The sequence below is a fragment of the Salminus brasiliensis genome, chromosome 18 (assembly GCF_030463535.1).
Source record: "Salminus brasiliensis chromosome 18, fSalBra1.hap2, whole genome shotgun sequence".
Taxonomy (NCBI): domain Eukaryota; kingdom Metazoa; phylum Chordata; class Actinopteri; order Characiformes; family Bryconidae; genus Salminus; species Salminus brasiliensis.
The window spans coordinates 21350233-21366087 of record NC_132895.1 but is presented as its reverse complement, the minus strand read 5'-3'; the positions used below and the strand labels follow the sequence as shown (position 1 = coordinate 21366087).

Genomic DNA, 15855 nt, shown 5'->3' with positions numbered 1-15855 from the left:
ATAGAGCGGTTTTGTTAAGTGTGAAAGTATGAACATAAATATAAAGTATTTCCTATACAGTATTATAGAGCAGTCTTGCATCCATGACTGGTGGCTTTAGTGACTAATGTGAACTAACTGCTGCAGCACAATTACACATCTGATTGACCATACTCACCTGTATTATACTTGGTTCCCTTAGTGCAGGCCACAATGGCTCCCATGCTGGGTTGTGAGGTCATGCCTGCCATAGAGTCCACTGCAACGTCCACTATGTCCGCTCCGGCTTCAGCACACGCCAACATGGCAGCCACGCCAGCGCCCGCTGTGTCGTGAGTGTGCACGTGAATGGGCATGTCAGGGAAACGGTCCCTCAGGGAACTGATCAGCAAACGACTCGCTTCTGGCTTTAGCAGCCCAGCCATGTCCTGTAGAGCGAGGAAAGAGAAAGTAATAGGATGTGTAAGTTGGTGCATGGCTTACAAACACACAGACAGACTCGAGCAGAAGTATAGTATGTGTAGGTGGCAGTGAAGTGGTAAAAGCAGCATTGAGGATAAGAGTGAGAAAGAGGAAACATCAGCAATACACTGAGAGGACTTGACCCACAGAGCTTACAGAAACACCAGCACCACTCTGCAGAAAGTTGTTATATATGAATATGTGTTGGAACACTGTATTCCACCTTGATGCACAGAATGTGCGTTCCAGCTTTCACCAGCTCGTCGGCCAGTTTGAGGTAGTAGTCCAGCGAATATTTCTGTCTCATGGGATCAGACACATCTCCTGTGTAGGAGATAGCTGCCTCCACCACTCCTCCTGCAGAACCTGCTGCCTCCATACCCAGCAGCATGTTGGGCAAGTAGTTCAGAGAGTCAAAGACCCGGAAGATATCCATCCCATTCTCTTTCGCCACCTCACAGAACCTGAAGCAAAGGGCAGAGAATTGTAATTGAAGGGATGGTTTTGTTCTTTAAGACATTTAGGTATCTAAAGTTCTACTTCATTAGCTTAACACTGGAGTTATAAGGCTAATATAGCTAACAAATAATGAAAATGTATATCTCAGCACCACAACAGAATACGTTTGCCAAGTGTATGCTTCCATTACATGCTTCGTTCTTTATTTTTTCATATGCAATTTTCTCCCAAATGTCTGCATTACAAATGAGCGCTCTGCCCATCCAGAGAGAAAAGGTCAAGTTGTGCTCTCTCAGGCTCCGGCCGCTGATGGCAAAGCAGCATGACTGGGATTCGAACTTAAGATCCTCAAGCCATAATGTCAATGTCTTTGCCTGTATTGTTTTTCTATCAGATTTAAAGGTTCTTTACACTCACAGCTCTTTTACAAAAATGTTTTTTTATAGAACCAAAAACATGCTTCTATGGCATTGTGCAAAGGTTCCTTTGTAGCACCTTGAGCTCACATTATCTTCAAACTTAATAGACTTAACCTAAACATGTGTTGGGAGAACAGCTCCATATGTTGTGAAGCAATAAACAATACATCAAACAATAGATAATTTACAGATTTTTTTTATCTTTTCCCCACCAAAATGCTTTATTATTTTTATATGTTCAGACGTTCAGAATTTTATTATGTTCAGACTTATCTATTCCCATCTATACTAAACTAAAGCCACTCTAGTGATCTGAATGAGGCTGTGAAGGAGTGGGTGTGATGCTAACTTGTACACGGCGTTGTCTGGGTAGTTGGTGTATCCCACTGCATTGGCTCCTCTCAGCAGCATCTGAAAGGGTACGTTGGGTAGCAGAGACCTGAGCTCCTGCAACCTCTTCCATGGACATTCACACAGAAAACGCATCGCCACATCAAATGTAGCACCTAGAGAAGAAGAGGGGAGAGAGTCAAGAACTGAGAAACTACAAGAAAGAAAATAAGGCTGTATTATACAGCAGTGTGTGAAAGGGAAAGAAGGATTCAATTGTGTATCAGGGAAGTCCGGACAATGATCCCAAGCATACCTTAGAGTCCACCACAGTGGAACTGGAGGCCACTGCCAACGAGAAAGGTGATAAGGATTCTCAGGAAAGCCACCAGAAGCTGGTGTCTGGCTCACATCACCTGTTTGCAGCAGGTCATAACAGTAAAGGGTGCTCTACTAAGGACTACAGACGCTTGTCATGATGGGGTTAAATATGATGGGGTTAAATGTTCTCTTCACTGGCTTCCTGTAGCTGCTGCCCGCATCAGATTCAAAACCCTGACGCTGGCCTACACAGCCAAGAACGGACCAGCCCCTCTGTACTTGATGGCAATGACCGATCCGCACCAAGAGCCCTTTAAGTACGGCTCGGCTCGACCCACCATCCCTCAAAATCCACGGAAGACAAGAGTCCAGGCTTTTTTCTGTCCTGGCACCAAAGTGGTGGAACGAGCTTCCCCTGGGTGTCCGAACGGCAGAGTCGCTCGCTGTCTTCAAACCCCTATTGACTTGTGTTTAGTAGTGTCTTAAATTAGAGATAGAGATCTTTGAATTTTAGCCTATTTAAACTAGCTGAGGTTATTCCTAAGTAAATAGCAAAGCACTTTTGTAAGTCGCTCTGGATAAGAGCGTCTGCTAAATGCCGTAAACGTAAAATGTAATGTAAAATGTAAATAATTCTGAGACTGCAGTCTTCATTAAACTTGACATTTTGTGTTGAATGTGGAGAAAGCACTTGTTCTATTAGTTGTGTTATTGAAATTGTTCATTTCACTGGTTTATTGTACACAGCTGAAAGCTGAAAGAGCTAATATACCTAAATTGCAATGAGGGGTGAATAATTGATAATAAAAGTTACTGAGTGTACTGCAAATACTGAGAACTTTGGAAATGGTTAAGTGAGTACTGTTAATTTATTTATTTATTTATACTTAATCTAAAGTTAGTGCTCCAGTCTTACTTTCCTGGATAAACGGCTTTACACATAATTTTCTCAGACGTCTTTTGTTCTCAGACTTTTGCACAATACTGTACATAAGCTTTATCTGTGCTTTTGCAACAGCATAGCATGTTAAATCCAGGCAGTTTAGATCCTGCTGGTTTTCTTGGTAATAAAGAGCAGAACTAAATGAACAACTCACAAAAGCACTACCTTAGGAATAATTCCAGACATATAATACACATTATACCCCTTGTCGCGATTGCATGCATTGTGCATTTATCAGCACTCATATCTTTAACACCACTGAGGCAAAACATTAACAATGCCTGTGCTTTTAACAGTAGTTTGGATCATTATTAAAGCTAAACCTGCCCTTTCTACACTAGGTGTTATGCAGCTTTTTCTAATGGAATCAATGGTAATAATAGGGAGTTTATCCCCATTCTGCTGCAGGAACACTGCAGTGAGGATTTGATTTGACCGCATTCAAATCAAATCCTGGCATTCAGTCACAAAAGCATTAGTAAGGTCAAGTACTGATGTTGAATGATTAGTTCTGGATCACAAACACGACTCCATGTCATCCCAAAGATATTGGATGAGACTCAGTCACTCATGAGAACACTGGTCCATTGCTCCACAGCCCAGTGCTGGGGGGTTTATACCCCTCTAGTCAAAGCTTGGCATTTGGTATGGTGACCTCAGGCTCATGTGTGGCTTCTGAAGAGCATCCCTTGCTACTGGCAGTGCTCTTCTCTGGAGACTGTATAAGCTGCGTGTGGCAAAAGGGGACGTGCTGCCTGAACACGTCTGGACGTAGAGAACATCAGAGAAGCAAACGGGTATTTTAGCTTAGGACAAGGTGTCCCCAAACTTTTGACAGCAGTGTAAAAGGAAGTGAAGCAAAAAGTACACTCTCTCCTCCGGCATTATTTTCCCCTCATTTCACTACCTAGCTTTCCTCCTTCTGCCCAAACAAAGATAGACCTTATGCTGCTGTCGTGACCTTTGCGGGTCTGCAAACCCACACCGGCGTCTCATGATTATTCTACTGAGGCGGAAGCACAAATAAGTGAGAGTTTGAGAGGTTGTGGCTCCTTTACAGCAGGGGAGCTGGCACAAACCTATGAACTCGCACATGTGGCCCTCAGGCCACTCCACAATATCTTCCAGCTGGAATGACAGACAGTACAAGAAGCCATATGCTACCACAGAGGCATGTGCTAACGGCAAGTGATGGAATAGCGAGGACATGCAGTAGGATTGCTGTGAAGCTCCACTCTGCACTCCGCTTCACCACTTCACTCTGACAAAGTAAGCGTTTTGTAACATGAGCAAAAGCCTCAAACCTTGATTAGCAAATCAGCACTGAAGCATGTCACAAAATGTAATTAGGACCCCCCTGCCCCCGGCATACATAAAGGAGTGAGTGAGTGAACAGAGAAAAACACTGGCCTACCCCCCCAGTTTTCCACGCTGAAGAGGTTGCTGAAGTTGTGGGCCACAAAAGGGGCGATTTTCTTAAGATCGTGGGTGCGCACTCTGGTGGCCAGGAGGGACTGGTGGGCGTCTCTGAAGGTAGTGTCCATCAGGAGCAGACCCTGGTGGGCCCGCACTGCCTTAGCAAAGCCTTCGGGACCTTCCCTCAGCAACGTGTCTCTAAAACCTGTTGGAGGGTCACCTACAGCACAAACAGACACACACACACAGATGCAGGTAATCAATACTACGGACATTATCAGCACCACCACACTGTGGATGATCATTTTAAGTGCACAATTATTCACGTAGTGTCTTTCTGATTCCCTCTTTCGAGCTCACACACACACGCACATATGCACAGCTGTAGACACTCACACACACACACACTGCCAGTAACGCACACTCAGTCACAGCACCTGGCTTAATAAATACATTTCCGAAAAGGAATAAATTAGCCTTTGTAAGCCACTTAATTGATTCCTCTTTACAACATAAACCAAATCAGCTGAAAAACGAAATGTAAACAAAACTGAAAAAAAGAAAAAGAAAAAAAGTCAAAAGACGCTTTCATAAACACACCTAAAACGTCAACCTCCTGCTTCACATGAATCCCAATATGTTGATGGCTTACATTTAGACTGCAGGGGTGAAGGAGATTAAGGCGCTCTTATCTTGAAAACACACACACACATACATACACACATACACACACACTCTCGCATGCTTACTTTCTCTCCCTCTCGCTTTCTCTCAACTGTGCAACACTAAAATCCCATGGCTGTAAAGGAGTGAGACTGCGGCTTACGTTTGACTCACGCCGCAGTCTCCAGCGCTCTCTGACTGCGCTCACTGACAGCGGGTTCGAGTGCATGCGAGCTTGTGTATGTGTGGGTTACTTACCAAGAGGTACTGTGGGGACGACTGGATCAATGGAGGAAGGCTTAGCCTTGACAGGGATGGGAGTTGTAGGGCCGTTCACCATAACATGACCTGAGATTAGAACATCCACACAAACACACACACACGCTTAGCCTGCTTCCCAGCCACCTCACCTCATATCCACACTCAGCAGAAGGCTCAGCTAAAGCTGCAGCTGCATGATCTCAAGACCTGCTGCCTGACTTGATCAGTGAACTAAACCAAGGCTTAAAGGGCTTTCTAACGCTGTGGTTACCAGCCCTGGACCAGGCTTAGTCCTGACCTGCATTTGTTCCAGTGGAGTAACTGCCAGAAGTGCAAGTAGGCCAATAGTATTGGGACACCTCCTCATTCATTGTTTCTTTCTAAATCAAAGGTATATAAAAAAAGAGAAGTCAACATGCTTTTGTTGGAGTAAATGTCTCCCCTGGGTGTTCAGCAGGCGAATTCACTATGTCCAAATGTTTGTGGACAACCTTAAAATGTGCACACACAGCTTGTCCCTGTAGAGAAGTGTTGTCAAAAGAATAGGACTCTCTGGAGCAGATAAACATGAGCCTACTGGCACCATACCTAATGCTAGGTGTGGGTTAAAGGGGTATAAAACCTCCCAGCATTAAGCTGTGGAGCAGTGGAACTTTGTTCTCTGGAATAATAGATTGTGGATACCTAATCCAGATGTTGGATACTCAATGGATACTCAATCCAGTACTTTTAGGATGAGCTATGGAGTTGGGGATGGTGTGGGGTGGTGATGATGCAACATTCCTGACCTCACTAATGCTTGTGTCATTGCATGCAATCAAATCCTCACAGTACTGCTCAGTAATCTAGTAGAAAGTCTTCCCAGGACAGTTGAGACACTTACTCCAACAAAAGAAAGATAACCTCTTTTTTTAAATATCCTTGATTTCAGAAGAAACAACGAATGAGCAGATGTCCCAATACTTTTGTCCATACAGTGCATGTTGTGAAATTAACCACACTCTCCGTCCACAGTGTGCTCACCAATTCCTTCTTTGCGCTATGCACTGGATTTTGTTATTCCAACTGTCTGGACTACCTGTCTAGCTACTTGGGTTGTTAAGCCTGGTGTTCTCTGGCTGTTGTGCGAATCAACCGTGTATCCCTCTGCTGATTTGAATATTGTACAGCTAGCACATCATTCAGCAATCATTCAGAGAAAGACCTAGATATGCTTCTGCTGACAGAAACCTGGTAGCAGCAGGGGGAACTATTTGCATTTAAATCTGCTGACTCCACCTGGGTACCACGGTCTGTCCCACCCTCGCATAAAAGAGAAAGCGGGTGGACTGGCTGCTGCTTAGCATGGGGGGCTAAAGTGTACTGTCCAGATACATTGAGACCCAACATTGAAATAAGCTAGCACAGGGCTGCCATTGTATTTAGTGTGGATGTAAAAAAAAAGGCTGAACTTAAAAACAGACATGTTAATTAAGCAGTAAAAGCGGTGCTCATTCCAGTAAACATTTGTAAGGAGACTAACTAACAGAGGCGCTAATTACCGGCATTCTACAGACGCTTTGCACCAGTGAGGTGGCCACTTTAGCACGTTATTTACAAAGAACTTCTATGCAAATGAACAGGCGCAACTTCCTAATTAACTTAGGAGTAGTGAAATTCAAACTTCTGCGTGTCTCATATGCTATTTGTATTAAAGCCTTCACTGTTTCATGTTCAAATCTTTACTCCTTAGGTCAAAATAATGACTTGTAGATGCTGAGACCTAAAAAATACAGAAATATTTATGTAACAAACATAGCAATTATGTAGTAAATAAGACATTATTTTAATTTGATTAGTAACTTTTTTGACTTTCTGTTGTTAAATATGTTTGTTTTCAGCTGGTGGGTTGAGCTGGACTTTAAAGCAACCAGAGATTGCACTGACTGCACATTTTAAAGCAGCATTAAGCAAAAATTGACTCCCCCTTTAAAATTAGCTCCCCCTACAGTCAGGTGGTGTTTTTTTTTGCGATTTGAGCCACCACAAAAGACTGCATTTCTGGAGAATTTAAAAAATGAAATGTTTCTAAAAGTGAAAGCATGTGGACTTAAGCAGCATCAGGCAGTTCTCATGTCACCAAAATTGCGCACAGCAGTTTCTGGCGAGCTGAGCCTGGAGTCGCAATCACAATGATTTTGAAGCTGTTATTTTAAGACACAAATGCTACATAGTGATGCTTTAACTTGTTGTTTGATGTAAAAATAGCTGGGATGTTACATTGGTTGAGGAGAAACCTGCACAAATGGGGTTTTAGCTTATTAAAAACCCTGTTATTTTCCTTTTATGGCGGACTTGTCAATAATGCTTTTCTTGTTTTTTTCCCACTTTATTGGCTTGTGTACAGCACAGCGACAGGCCACAACCACATAACCAGCCTAGCCTAGCCTCAGATTGCGACACAAATTGTAATTATTCTTGTTCCATTTAAGCCTTGATTCCATATTCTCTTAAAGTAACCTTTGCGTTTAGCTTTTACTAGTGGGCTGGCTTTACTGTTCTGTTCTGTACTGTAACTTAACAGTGTTGCAATTGGCCTGATTTACAGCTCTGTTTAAGTTTTGTTGGATTTTTCTTTGAAACACACAATATAACAAGACACTATAACAAGACAAATACAGTTTGACATTTACAGTCGATTCCCTTTTAAAGTCTGTGATATTGTAAAAATCCTGTCACATCCTGCTCATTGGGAAACTGTGTGCTTTCACTTTAGGACTGCACAGCCACAAGTGTTTGTTTGCAAACTGTTACACACACATATACAAACAGCATACATTTGAAAACTATTCTGCTGCAGTGTGTTTGACTATTTTTGTGGGGGGTCACGGTTCAGTCAGGTTGAGAAGGTCGCGGTGTTAGAGCAGGGTAGCTGTAAAATGCAGGGCAGGGATACTTGAAGAGCAGGGTTAGGAACCACTCTTCTCAGAAACTTGAGCATCAATAGAGAGATGGGTGAGATACTAAGAAAAAGGTCATAAAGCTCTCCAGGGGGATTTGTACATTAAATGAAAGTAGTATCAAATCCCTCCATTAGAAGAGGTTGATCTTATGCGCATACTTTCTCACCCTGGCCTTCTCTCTCACATTTCATATCAAGTTGCCCTAAACGTCAACCTCTCAGGGACTGTTGGTTCAAACTACAGCCCAGTTCACAGCCCTGCGAGTTTGAGAAAGTTGGATGTCGACCACTGAACGCATTCACTTACAGCTCACTACACTTTAAGAACTGTTGCATAACCTCACTGCTTGACTATGAATTTATCATGTGCTGCGTCATCTTACCCAGGTAATGGAGGAGTTTCTGGGCTCGGTTCTGGACTGGTTTGAGGTTGAACAGGTCTGGATTCTCATCGATGAACTGAGTGTCCACGGTGCCAAAAAGGAACTGGTCATTGCTCAGCACATTCTGGAGGAACGGGATGTTCGTCTGCCGAGAAAGAGAAAAGAAGGAGACGGATTGAGCCTGAGAGAGTGCTTACACTGGGCAGGTGCTGACCGGTGGAGAAGCATAGAGCCTGCAGATGCACACAAACACACACACAGCTAAGGTGCTAATGCTTCTACAGGGGCAAATGGGGCCTTTTAGTGGGTAGTCCTAAAATCAATACCATTATCTAAACACTCAATACCCCTTCCATCACACTGCCCACACAAAATGTGTGTGTGTGTGTGTGTGTGTGTGTGTGTGTGTGTGTGTGTGTGTATAAAAGAGACAGAAAGAAAGAACGAAAGTAAAACAGATTAATAAAGAGAGAGTGTGCGCGAGAGAGTAAGAAACACTTTATTCTGCTACTGATGCACCAAAAAAAAAACAACATTATTACGATCAGGGTTTTACTGTTTTAGAGAGAGAGTAAGAGAGAGAGCACGAGAGAGAGAGCAAGAAAGAGCGCCCTGTGGCTGAGTACCTGAGCACAGTGACTGATCTTAGACACAGACCATGCTGACAAAGTACTGACTCAGGAAGCACAGCCTGGCTATGAAGACCGGCAGTCTGGGCTGCCTAAAGAGCAGAGCGCGTGCCAGCAGTGCCCCAGCAACACTGTGGAGACAGAGCGGCACTTCCTCGCATAGTGTAAAATATTCAAACTACGGGCTACGGGAGGTTTACTTCAGACAGTCTGCGGAAAATTCACCCCCAGTGCAGCCGTCCCACTGCTGACCACAGACTGCCCCTGCTGTTAGAACAGAGAGACAGCAGCGCTCTGACATCACCGTACACATCAGCCTGACAAGATGAGGGACAGTGAGTGACCCACACACACACACACTTTATTATTTATTCATTCAAATTTTAAAAGTCCATTTATTAATATTAATTTTATACTATTGTTACTTTTATTAATAACAAATCGATTTTTTCCCCTCTCTTAATGTTCAGAAAGGTCATCTGTGTTGTTTTGATGATGCTTAGACAATACTGTAGCTAAATATGGGCATGCCAACAAAGCTTAGTGAACTACATTCAACTGAAAATTCAGTTAGTGAGCGAGAGCGAGACATGAAAGATGTGCAGCAGCCGAGTGAGAGACTGAACAAGTGAGCTTGTAATTGGAGCCCATCTTTAAAGCACTGTGCATTCCCTTAAAGCCCTACCACCTCCACATATGCATGTATTTACTTTACACACACACACACACACACACACACACACCATGTAGTTTGGTTCTCCTGTTGCGAGGCTCATGAACACACTGCAGCAATCTGACCCAGATTTCCCAGACTACAAAACCAATCGCATCCCTCACCACCACACTCCATTCATCTCTCCCTCTCTCTCCCCCAGTCACCCCACCTTAACATTCACACACACACACCTATCTGAAAAGGGATCAGCAATAATACATGAAGATACATCCGTTTAAAATATATATATTAATGTAACACTTTATGAGCGTGACTGATTTTGCATAAATGTACACACACGCGCGCACACACGCGCGCACACACACGCGCGCACACACACGCGCGCACACGCGCACACACGCGCGCACACGCGCGCACACACGCGCACACGCACGCACACGCACACACACACACAGTACTGTGCTGAAGTCTTTGTCACTTCATAAGCTAGATAAAATGATCTCCAGTTCTAAACTAAAGAAGCAAACTTCAGATGTCAAACCTGTCTTGGCTGATGGCATGCATCTGGCCGAAGTGATAAAACGTTGAAGTTTGCCAGAGAACCTTTAGCCTTGCCCTGATGCGTTTCTGACAGCAAGTGTTTCCTCTTTCCACACCTCCCACAAACCTCAAACGTGTGTGGTCTTGTTTTAATGGTAGATGCTGTACTTTGACATCAACGATGCTGTACTTTGACATCAACTGTGGTGAGGGCTTCCTGTAGGTCCCGTAATGACATTTTATGATTGTTGGAGACTTCTTAATGCATCTTGCGGGTTGCTCGTGGGCTGTACTTGCTAGGATGGCCTGACCTTGCCATGTTGTTTTAAAGTGTTCTCCACTTTTAAAAAAAATATTTAGCAGCAGTGCAACAGCTGAATTTTTGATTGTTCTGAGAACTTTTTACATCCTATCCCAGACTCTTATGCATCCATGGCCTTCTTTCTGAAGACTTCACAGAGCTCTTTAGATCTTGTCTTGGTGATACCACTCACTCCAAAAATCAAAAGCAAACCAAACTAAATATCCGAGGTTCAAAAAGAAAAAAAATCAGTGCACTGTAACAATCCTACAATGCACTACAATAATACATTGCACTGTTGGGTTTGAAGACTTGCACACAGCTATTCTGATGTCCAAATCCAATGTTTGTATAAAATGATGCCTGATGAATTTCAGTCAGTGCAATGTTGTTTTTTATGTCTAATGATTTTAATTAGGTACATCACCAGCTGACAGCAGTTGTCATTATCCTGGCAATCCCGTCATGATGTATGGCTGCCTTCAAAGTGCGTCGGGATTCGGTTGTAGGTACCTTAATCACAATGCTGTCTTCTAAGGTACAGACTTAAGAGACAGCATCGGCAGCAAGGCATGAAAGCAGCTGCCTTCGTTTTGGACAAGGCTTAGTAAATGAATTAATGAGTTACGTTATAATACCACCATCTCTATATGTATCATTCAAATGAAGATCAAAGGTCCAGATGTTTAAATGTGTTAAAAAAACACACAAAAAAACCCAAAACAACAAATCCTCATCTTATTTTATAGATTTTTGTTGAATGATAATGCAACAATTACTGTTTATTTTCACAAAATGTCAAATTCAGCTAATAAATAATAAAAAACAAAACTTTTGCATAAGACCACACAGACAAACCCACAAATACAAACGCATACCTAAGAGGGAGAATATGGATAGGGAGATTAGGTACAGTAGGTTTAGGTACAGTATAAGACAAGTCAGAAATGTGTGCATTAAAACACACACACACAAACTTTTTGAGGGGAGTGTTCCATTGTGTAATGGCCTGGTTGACATGCTGGGATTTTAATGGTGTTTGGGATACAGAGCCAACAGGGAGCTTTCAATATCACCATGATCACACCACCACATCCTGCCCGCACGCTCAATACTCGATGCCTACTGAAACACTCACTCACATGGAGGGGGAGGGGACCAGAGAGAGAGAGAGAGAGAGAGAGAGAGAGAGAGAGAGAGAGAGAGAGAGAGAGAGAGAGAGAGAGAGAGAGAGAGAGAGAGAGAGAGAGAGAGAGAGAGAGAGAGAGAGAGAGAGAGAGAGAAAGGAAGAAAGAGAAACATATTTTTGCTTTTAGTCGTGTGAAGAGCGCATCATGCAGTGGTACACCACTGGAAGAGATTTTCTGCCCACTAGCCTCACGGTTTTCACAATGACTGCATCAAGTGGGCGGCCGTACGGGGAGGAGGAAAAAAAAAAGAAAAAACAAAATCAGCACAATACAGTCCTTTAAAGCACAGAGAGACCAGGGAGAGCTTCAAGGCCACCTGTTTGCCTAGCACAGAGGGAAATTCTGAGCTGCTACTAGCCAGAGAACGGGCAATAAAACAGCAAGCAGGCAGAGAAGGCATTCACACAGAGAACGGTCTATACGACAGGACAAAAGGCGAGACTAATGGCGATATTATAATGGTGTTTGATGGATTGCAGCTTGCTTGCATGAGCAAGGCCCACAAGTGTACAGTGAACAAGCTGTACTTGAGCTGAGAGGAGCTGTCCGCAGTGCTGAAAAGGGCTGCCAGGCTTTTTCTACACAGCCCAACCTGCTGCTCTGCTACAGAGTTCTGTGGTCATTAATGGCAGGAATATAACGAGCGCTGAAGGACACGTGCTAAAAATAGGGCTTTTGTATATGCTCTGTTGTTTAAAAGAAAAGGAGCTACTGTCTGTTTAATTCAAATGACACAGCAGTAAGAACTGAAAAGCAGAACTCCTGCAGCAAGGATTCAGCTCGGTAAGCTGAATCCTATGTTCGGTAACGAAAATATTTGATATCAACTGATACCAGAAACAATCCAACATTTCTTTTTTAAAAAGATAGTGGTTATTATTATTTTTTTTAAAGCTAGGTGGTGCTAATGCAGTCCAGCACCGCTGCTATGGCCTGGGGGTTGCAAGTACAAATCCTGAGCCATGCTGCTTTGCCCTCAGTGGCCAGAGTCTGAAAGAGCATAATGCGAGAATGGGTAGATGGCGCTCTCTCCCCTTTATCACTCTTAAACGACATTGGCTAGCCGGAGTGGTTAGCTGGAGTGGTGAAGATGAAGACCAAGCACTTTCCTCTGAGTGGGTCAGCAGTCCGGCAATGCTGCATCAGCAGCAGTTCGGAAAGAGGCAGTGCCTGGAGTCCTTACCTTTATATTAAGTCCTTACCTAGTGTCAAGAGCACTGAACTTTAAGAGCACAGAAAATTACTGACTCAAAACTAAAACCAGTCATCTGAAGAATATAATGCCTATAAAAGCTACATCACAAAGTTATTATTTCACATGGTTAAGAACAAATCCACACACTGGCTGGGGGCGTCTAGGAGAACACTGGAACCAAGCTTTGTTCTTCAGACCAGCTCACAAGAGCCCACCTACTTTCTTCAAAACTGGCTTATTTCCTTCCAAGTACTTCATAAACTCCATTCAGGCAGTGCTAGTTTTACTAATATATTTAATTATTGATTTTAGTCCTGTCCAAATGCACCAGACCAGTAAAACAACCAGCCAGTGTAAAATGAGCCATAGAAATAACCTCAGGTTAAATTAATGCTGTGCAAATCTACATGTATATAAATATTAAATTCATACCCTGTGGAAAATGCATTTTCCATGTTTTTCCCACTATAGAGGCACTTAGCTTCGTCATTCATGGCACAGATACCATGGGTTGTTCTATGGGAATTCTCAGTCAAATCCACAAGACGATCTAAGGGACAACCTAGAGGCCCAACATTGCTGGAAGCTTTGGGCAAGTCATTGTGTAGAGCTGTGTTAGAAGCAGCTGATAAAGCAGCAGTATGTAGGGGAATTCATAAGATCAAGAACCTTGCACACAGTCCTACAGAAGAAGTGCTGTCATGGCAATGTGATTCATGAACTACACCTTTTTTTTTTTTTTTTAAATCTCCAGTTCATTTGCTGATGCATATTAAAAGAAAATATGCTGCGACAATGGTATTCTTTCCCCTCTAATTACTGGGGTATGGATTTCCGTTGCTATCCAGCGTGAGCAATAAGTCAGAGTTATACAGTAAGCGCGCCACAAGACTACCGGCTCTGCTCTTCCAGTCTCCCCACCCCACTGGAATCAGGCTGAGGCTGAAACACCAGGCTTGCGTGCCGGCTGCTTTACTGCTGGCTGCGCTGTACTGCATGTAGTCAGGCCTCTATATATAGCCATGCTTAGAGACTGGCTGTGACTGACTCACTCTCCTCAGCTAAAAAACGCAGAACCCAGAAAAACAAAGAGGCAGCAAGAACTAGAGGGGCCGTGGGGGGAGGTGTGTGTGTGTGTGTGGGGGGGGGGGGCAGTAACTCACTCATACTTTGGCTTTTATGACTCTGCTATGCAGTCTTGCCTGCTCTGTTGCCATGTACCAGTTTTGTCCCCTTCAGTGCAGGACATGAGTAACTTAGAGGCTGTGATGGTCCACAGTGCCTCTAAAAGAGTGGCTGTCCATGTTAAACACATCACAGGGAGCTGCGATAGCAGAATGGCTAAGATTCGTGACGTCTGAAAGTTGGAAATAGGCCAAAAGCAGCACTAAAATTAGACTGCTCACAAAACAGCACCACAACATCCTTCATGTCGCGTATACTTATTATAATTAGAGGAGGATCACAAACACACGTGAACAGCCCAACTATGCTAATGTTATGTAAAAAACACCAGTACTTGCTAGACTGTGACTGGTGCAAATCAGCGTATTGTTTGTTATGAGATCTCCACTGGCTGTGACTGGTCATAATCACTGTTTTGTTTGTTTGAAGGCTTCCAACTGGGAGGATATTCCCAGGATATATTATTTAAGTTCACTTCGTTTAAGTTAGCCAAACAGTTTACCCCAGGCTCACTGCATTCCTCAAACAAAATGGTGTGTTCTGCGCCCGCTCAGTTAGGCCAGGATTCAGAAATCAAGGCTCACACAAGTGCATGTGATATTTAATAATGCTAATACAGTGAAATGTCAACTATAAAAATCATGGAAAACAGCTCTAAAATCTTTTGGGCAAGACTCCTAACGCTACATTAGCCCACCCCTATAATACAAGTAACTGGCTCTGGATAAAAGTGTCCATTATTACCCGGAAATGTAAATGGTCTAAGACCTTCCCCGGGCTGCAATTTGTGCAAATCACTGTATTGTTTGCTCTGAGGTCTCCCCCTGGCTGCGACTGGTCTTAATCACCATAATGTTTGTTAGAGATCTCACCCTGACAACTGTGATATTTGTTCTGAGACCTCCCCCTGACCGTGATTGGTCCTATTGGTCCTAATCACTGTGTCGATTGTTCTGAGACCTGCTCCTTACTCTGTTTGGTCCCAATCATAAGTTTAGTTTTTTAATAGCGGTGAACAAAGTGTTATTCATTCAAAGCATTTGTACTAAACACTAAAACAGTGCTAAAAGCAGAAACTCACTTTTTGGACCTAAATGAGAGAGAGAGAGACAAGTGTCTACCAGTCCCACTATGCAGGTGGTGTTGTAAACTGACTTGGTGTGTGCATAGTTAAAAACATTATGTGCTGATGCCAGCGAGTGGGAAAGCGAGTTTTCCCCTTTACTGCTGGATGTGTATCCAGGGACACAAGCGTGGCTGGCAAGACGGACAGATGATGGACAGGCAGACGGACAGATGATGCTCACTAGTTACCTTTCACTCACTATAAGTTGCTCAAACAAAGAGAGTAGGTCTATGGGGACCACATACTGACAGAAGTGTCAAACATATGGCTCATGGGCCCACCACACCATTTTTTTTACTTTTCTGAGCACTGTGCAATACTTCCTCACTTTTTGATTGAGATTAGGCTGCTTATGTAAAACAACAACAACAACAACAACAACAACAAAAAACTGCACAGGCACGAACCAATTGGAACAATCAGTCAAATGAGAAGC

General features: G+C 43.4%; 1 protein-coding gene across 2 annotated transcripts in view; it reads right to left on the bottom strand.

The window, feature by feature from the left end:
• pcxa (pyruvate carboxylase a) overlaps positions 1–15855 on the bottom strand; it is a 188635-nt gene that overhangs the window by 24942 nt on the left and 147838 nt on the right. For both annotated transcript variants that reach the window (XM_072661594.1, XM_072661595.1), the window contains exons 11-16: positions 8578–8722; positions 5251–5340; positions 4328–4549; positions 1669–1825; positions 665–905; positions 158–407 (exon numbers count right to left, since the gene is read on the bottom strand). In XM_072661594.1, coding sequence (XP_072517695.1) covers positions 158–407; positions 665–905; positions 1669–1825; positions 4328–4549; positions 5251–5340; positions 8578–8722 — 1105 coding nt within the window. The remainder of the gene's footprint in view (positions 1–157; positions 408–664; positions 906–1668; positions 1826–4327; positions 4550–5250; positions 5341–8577; positions 8723–15855) is intronic.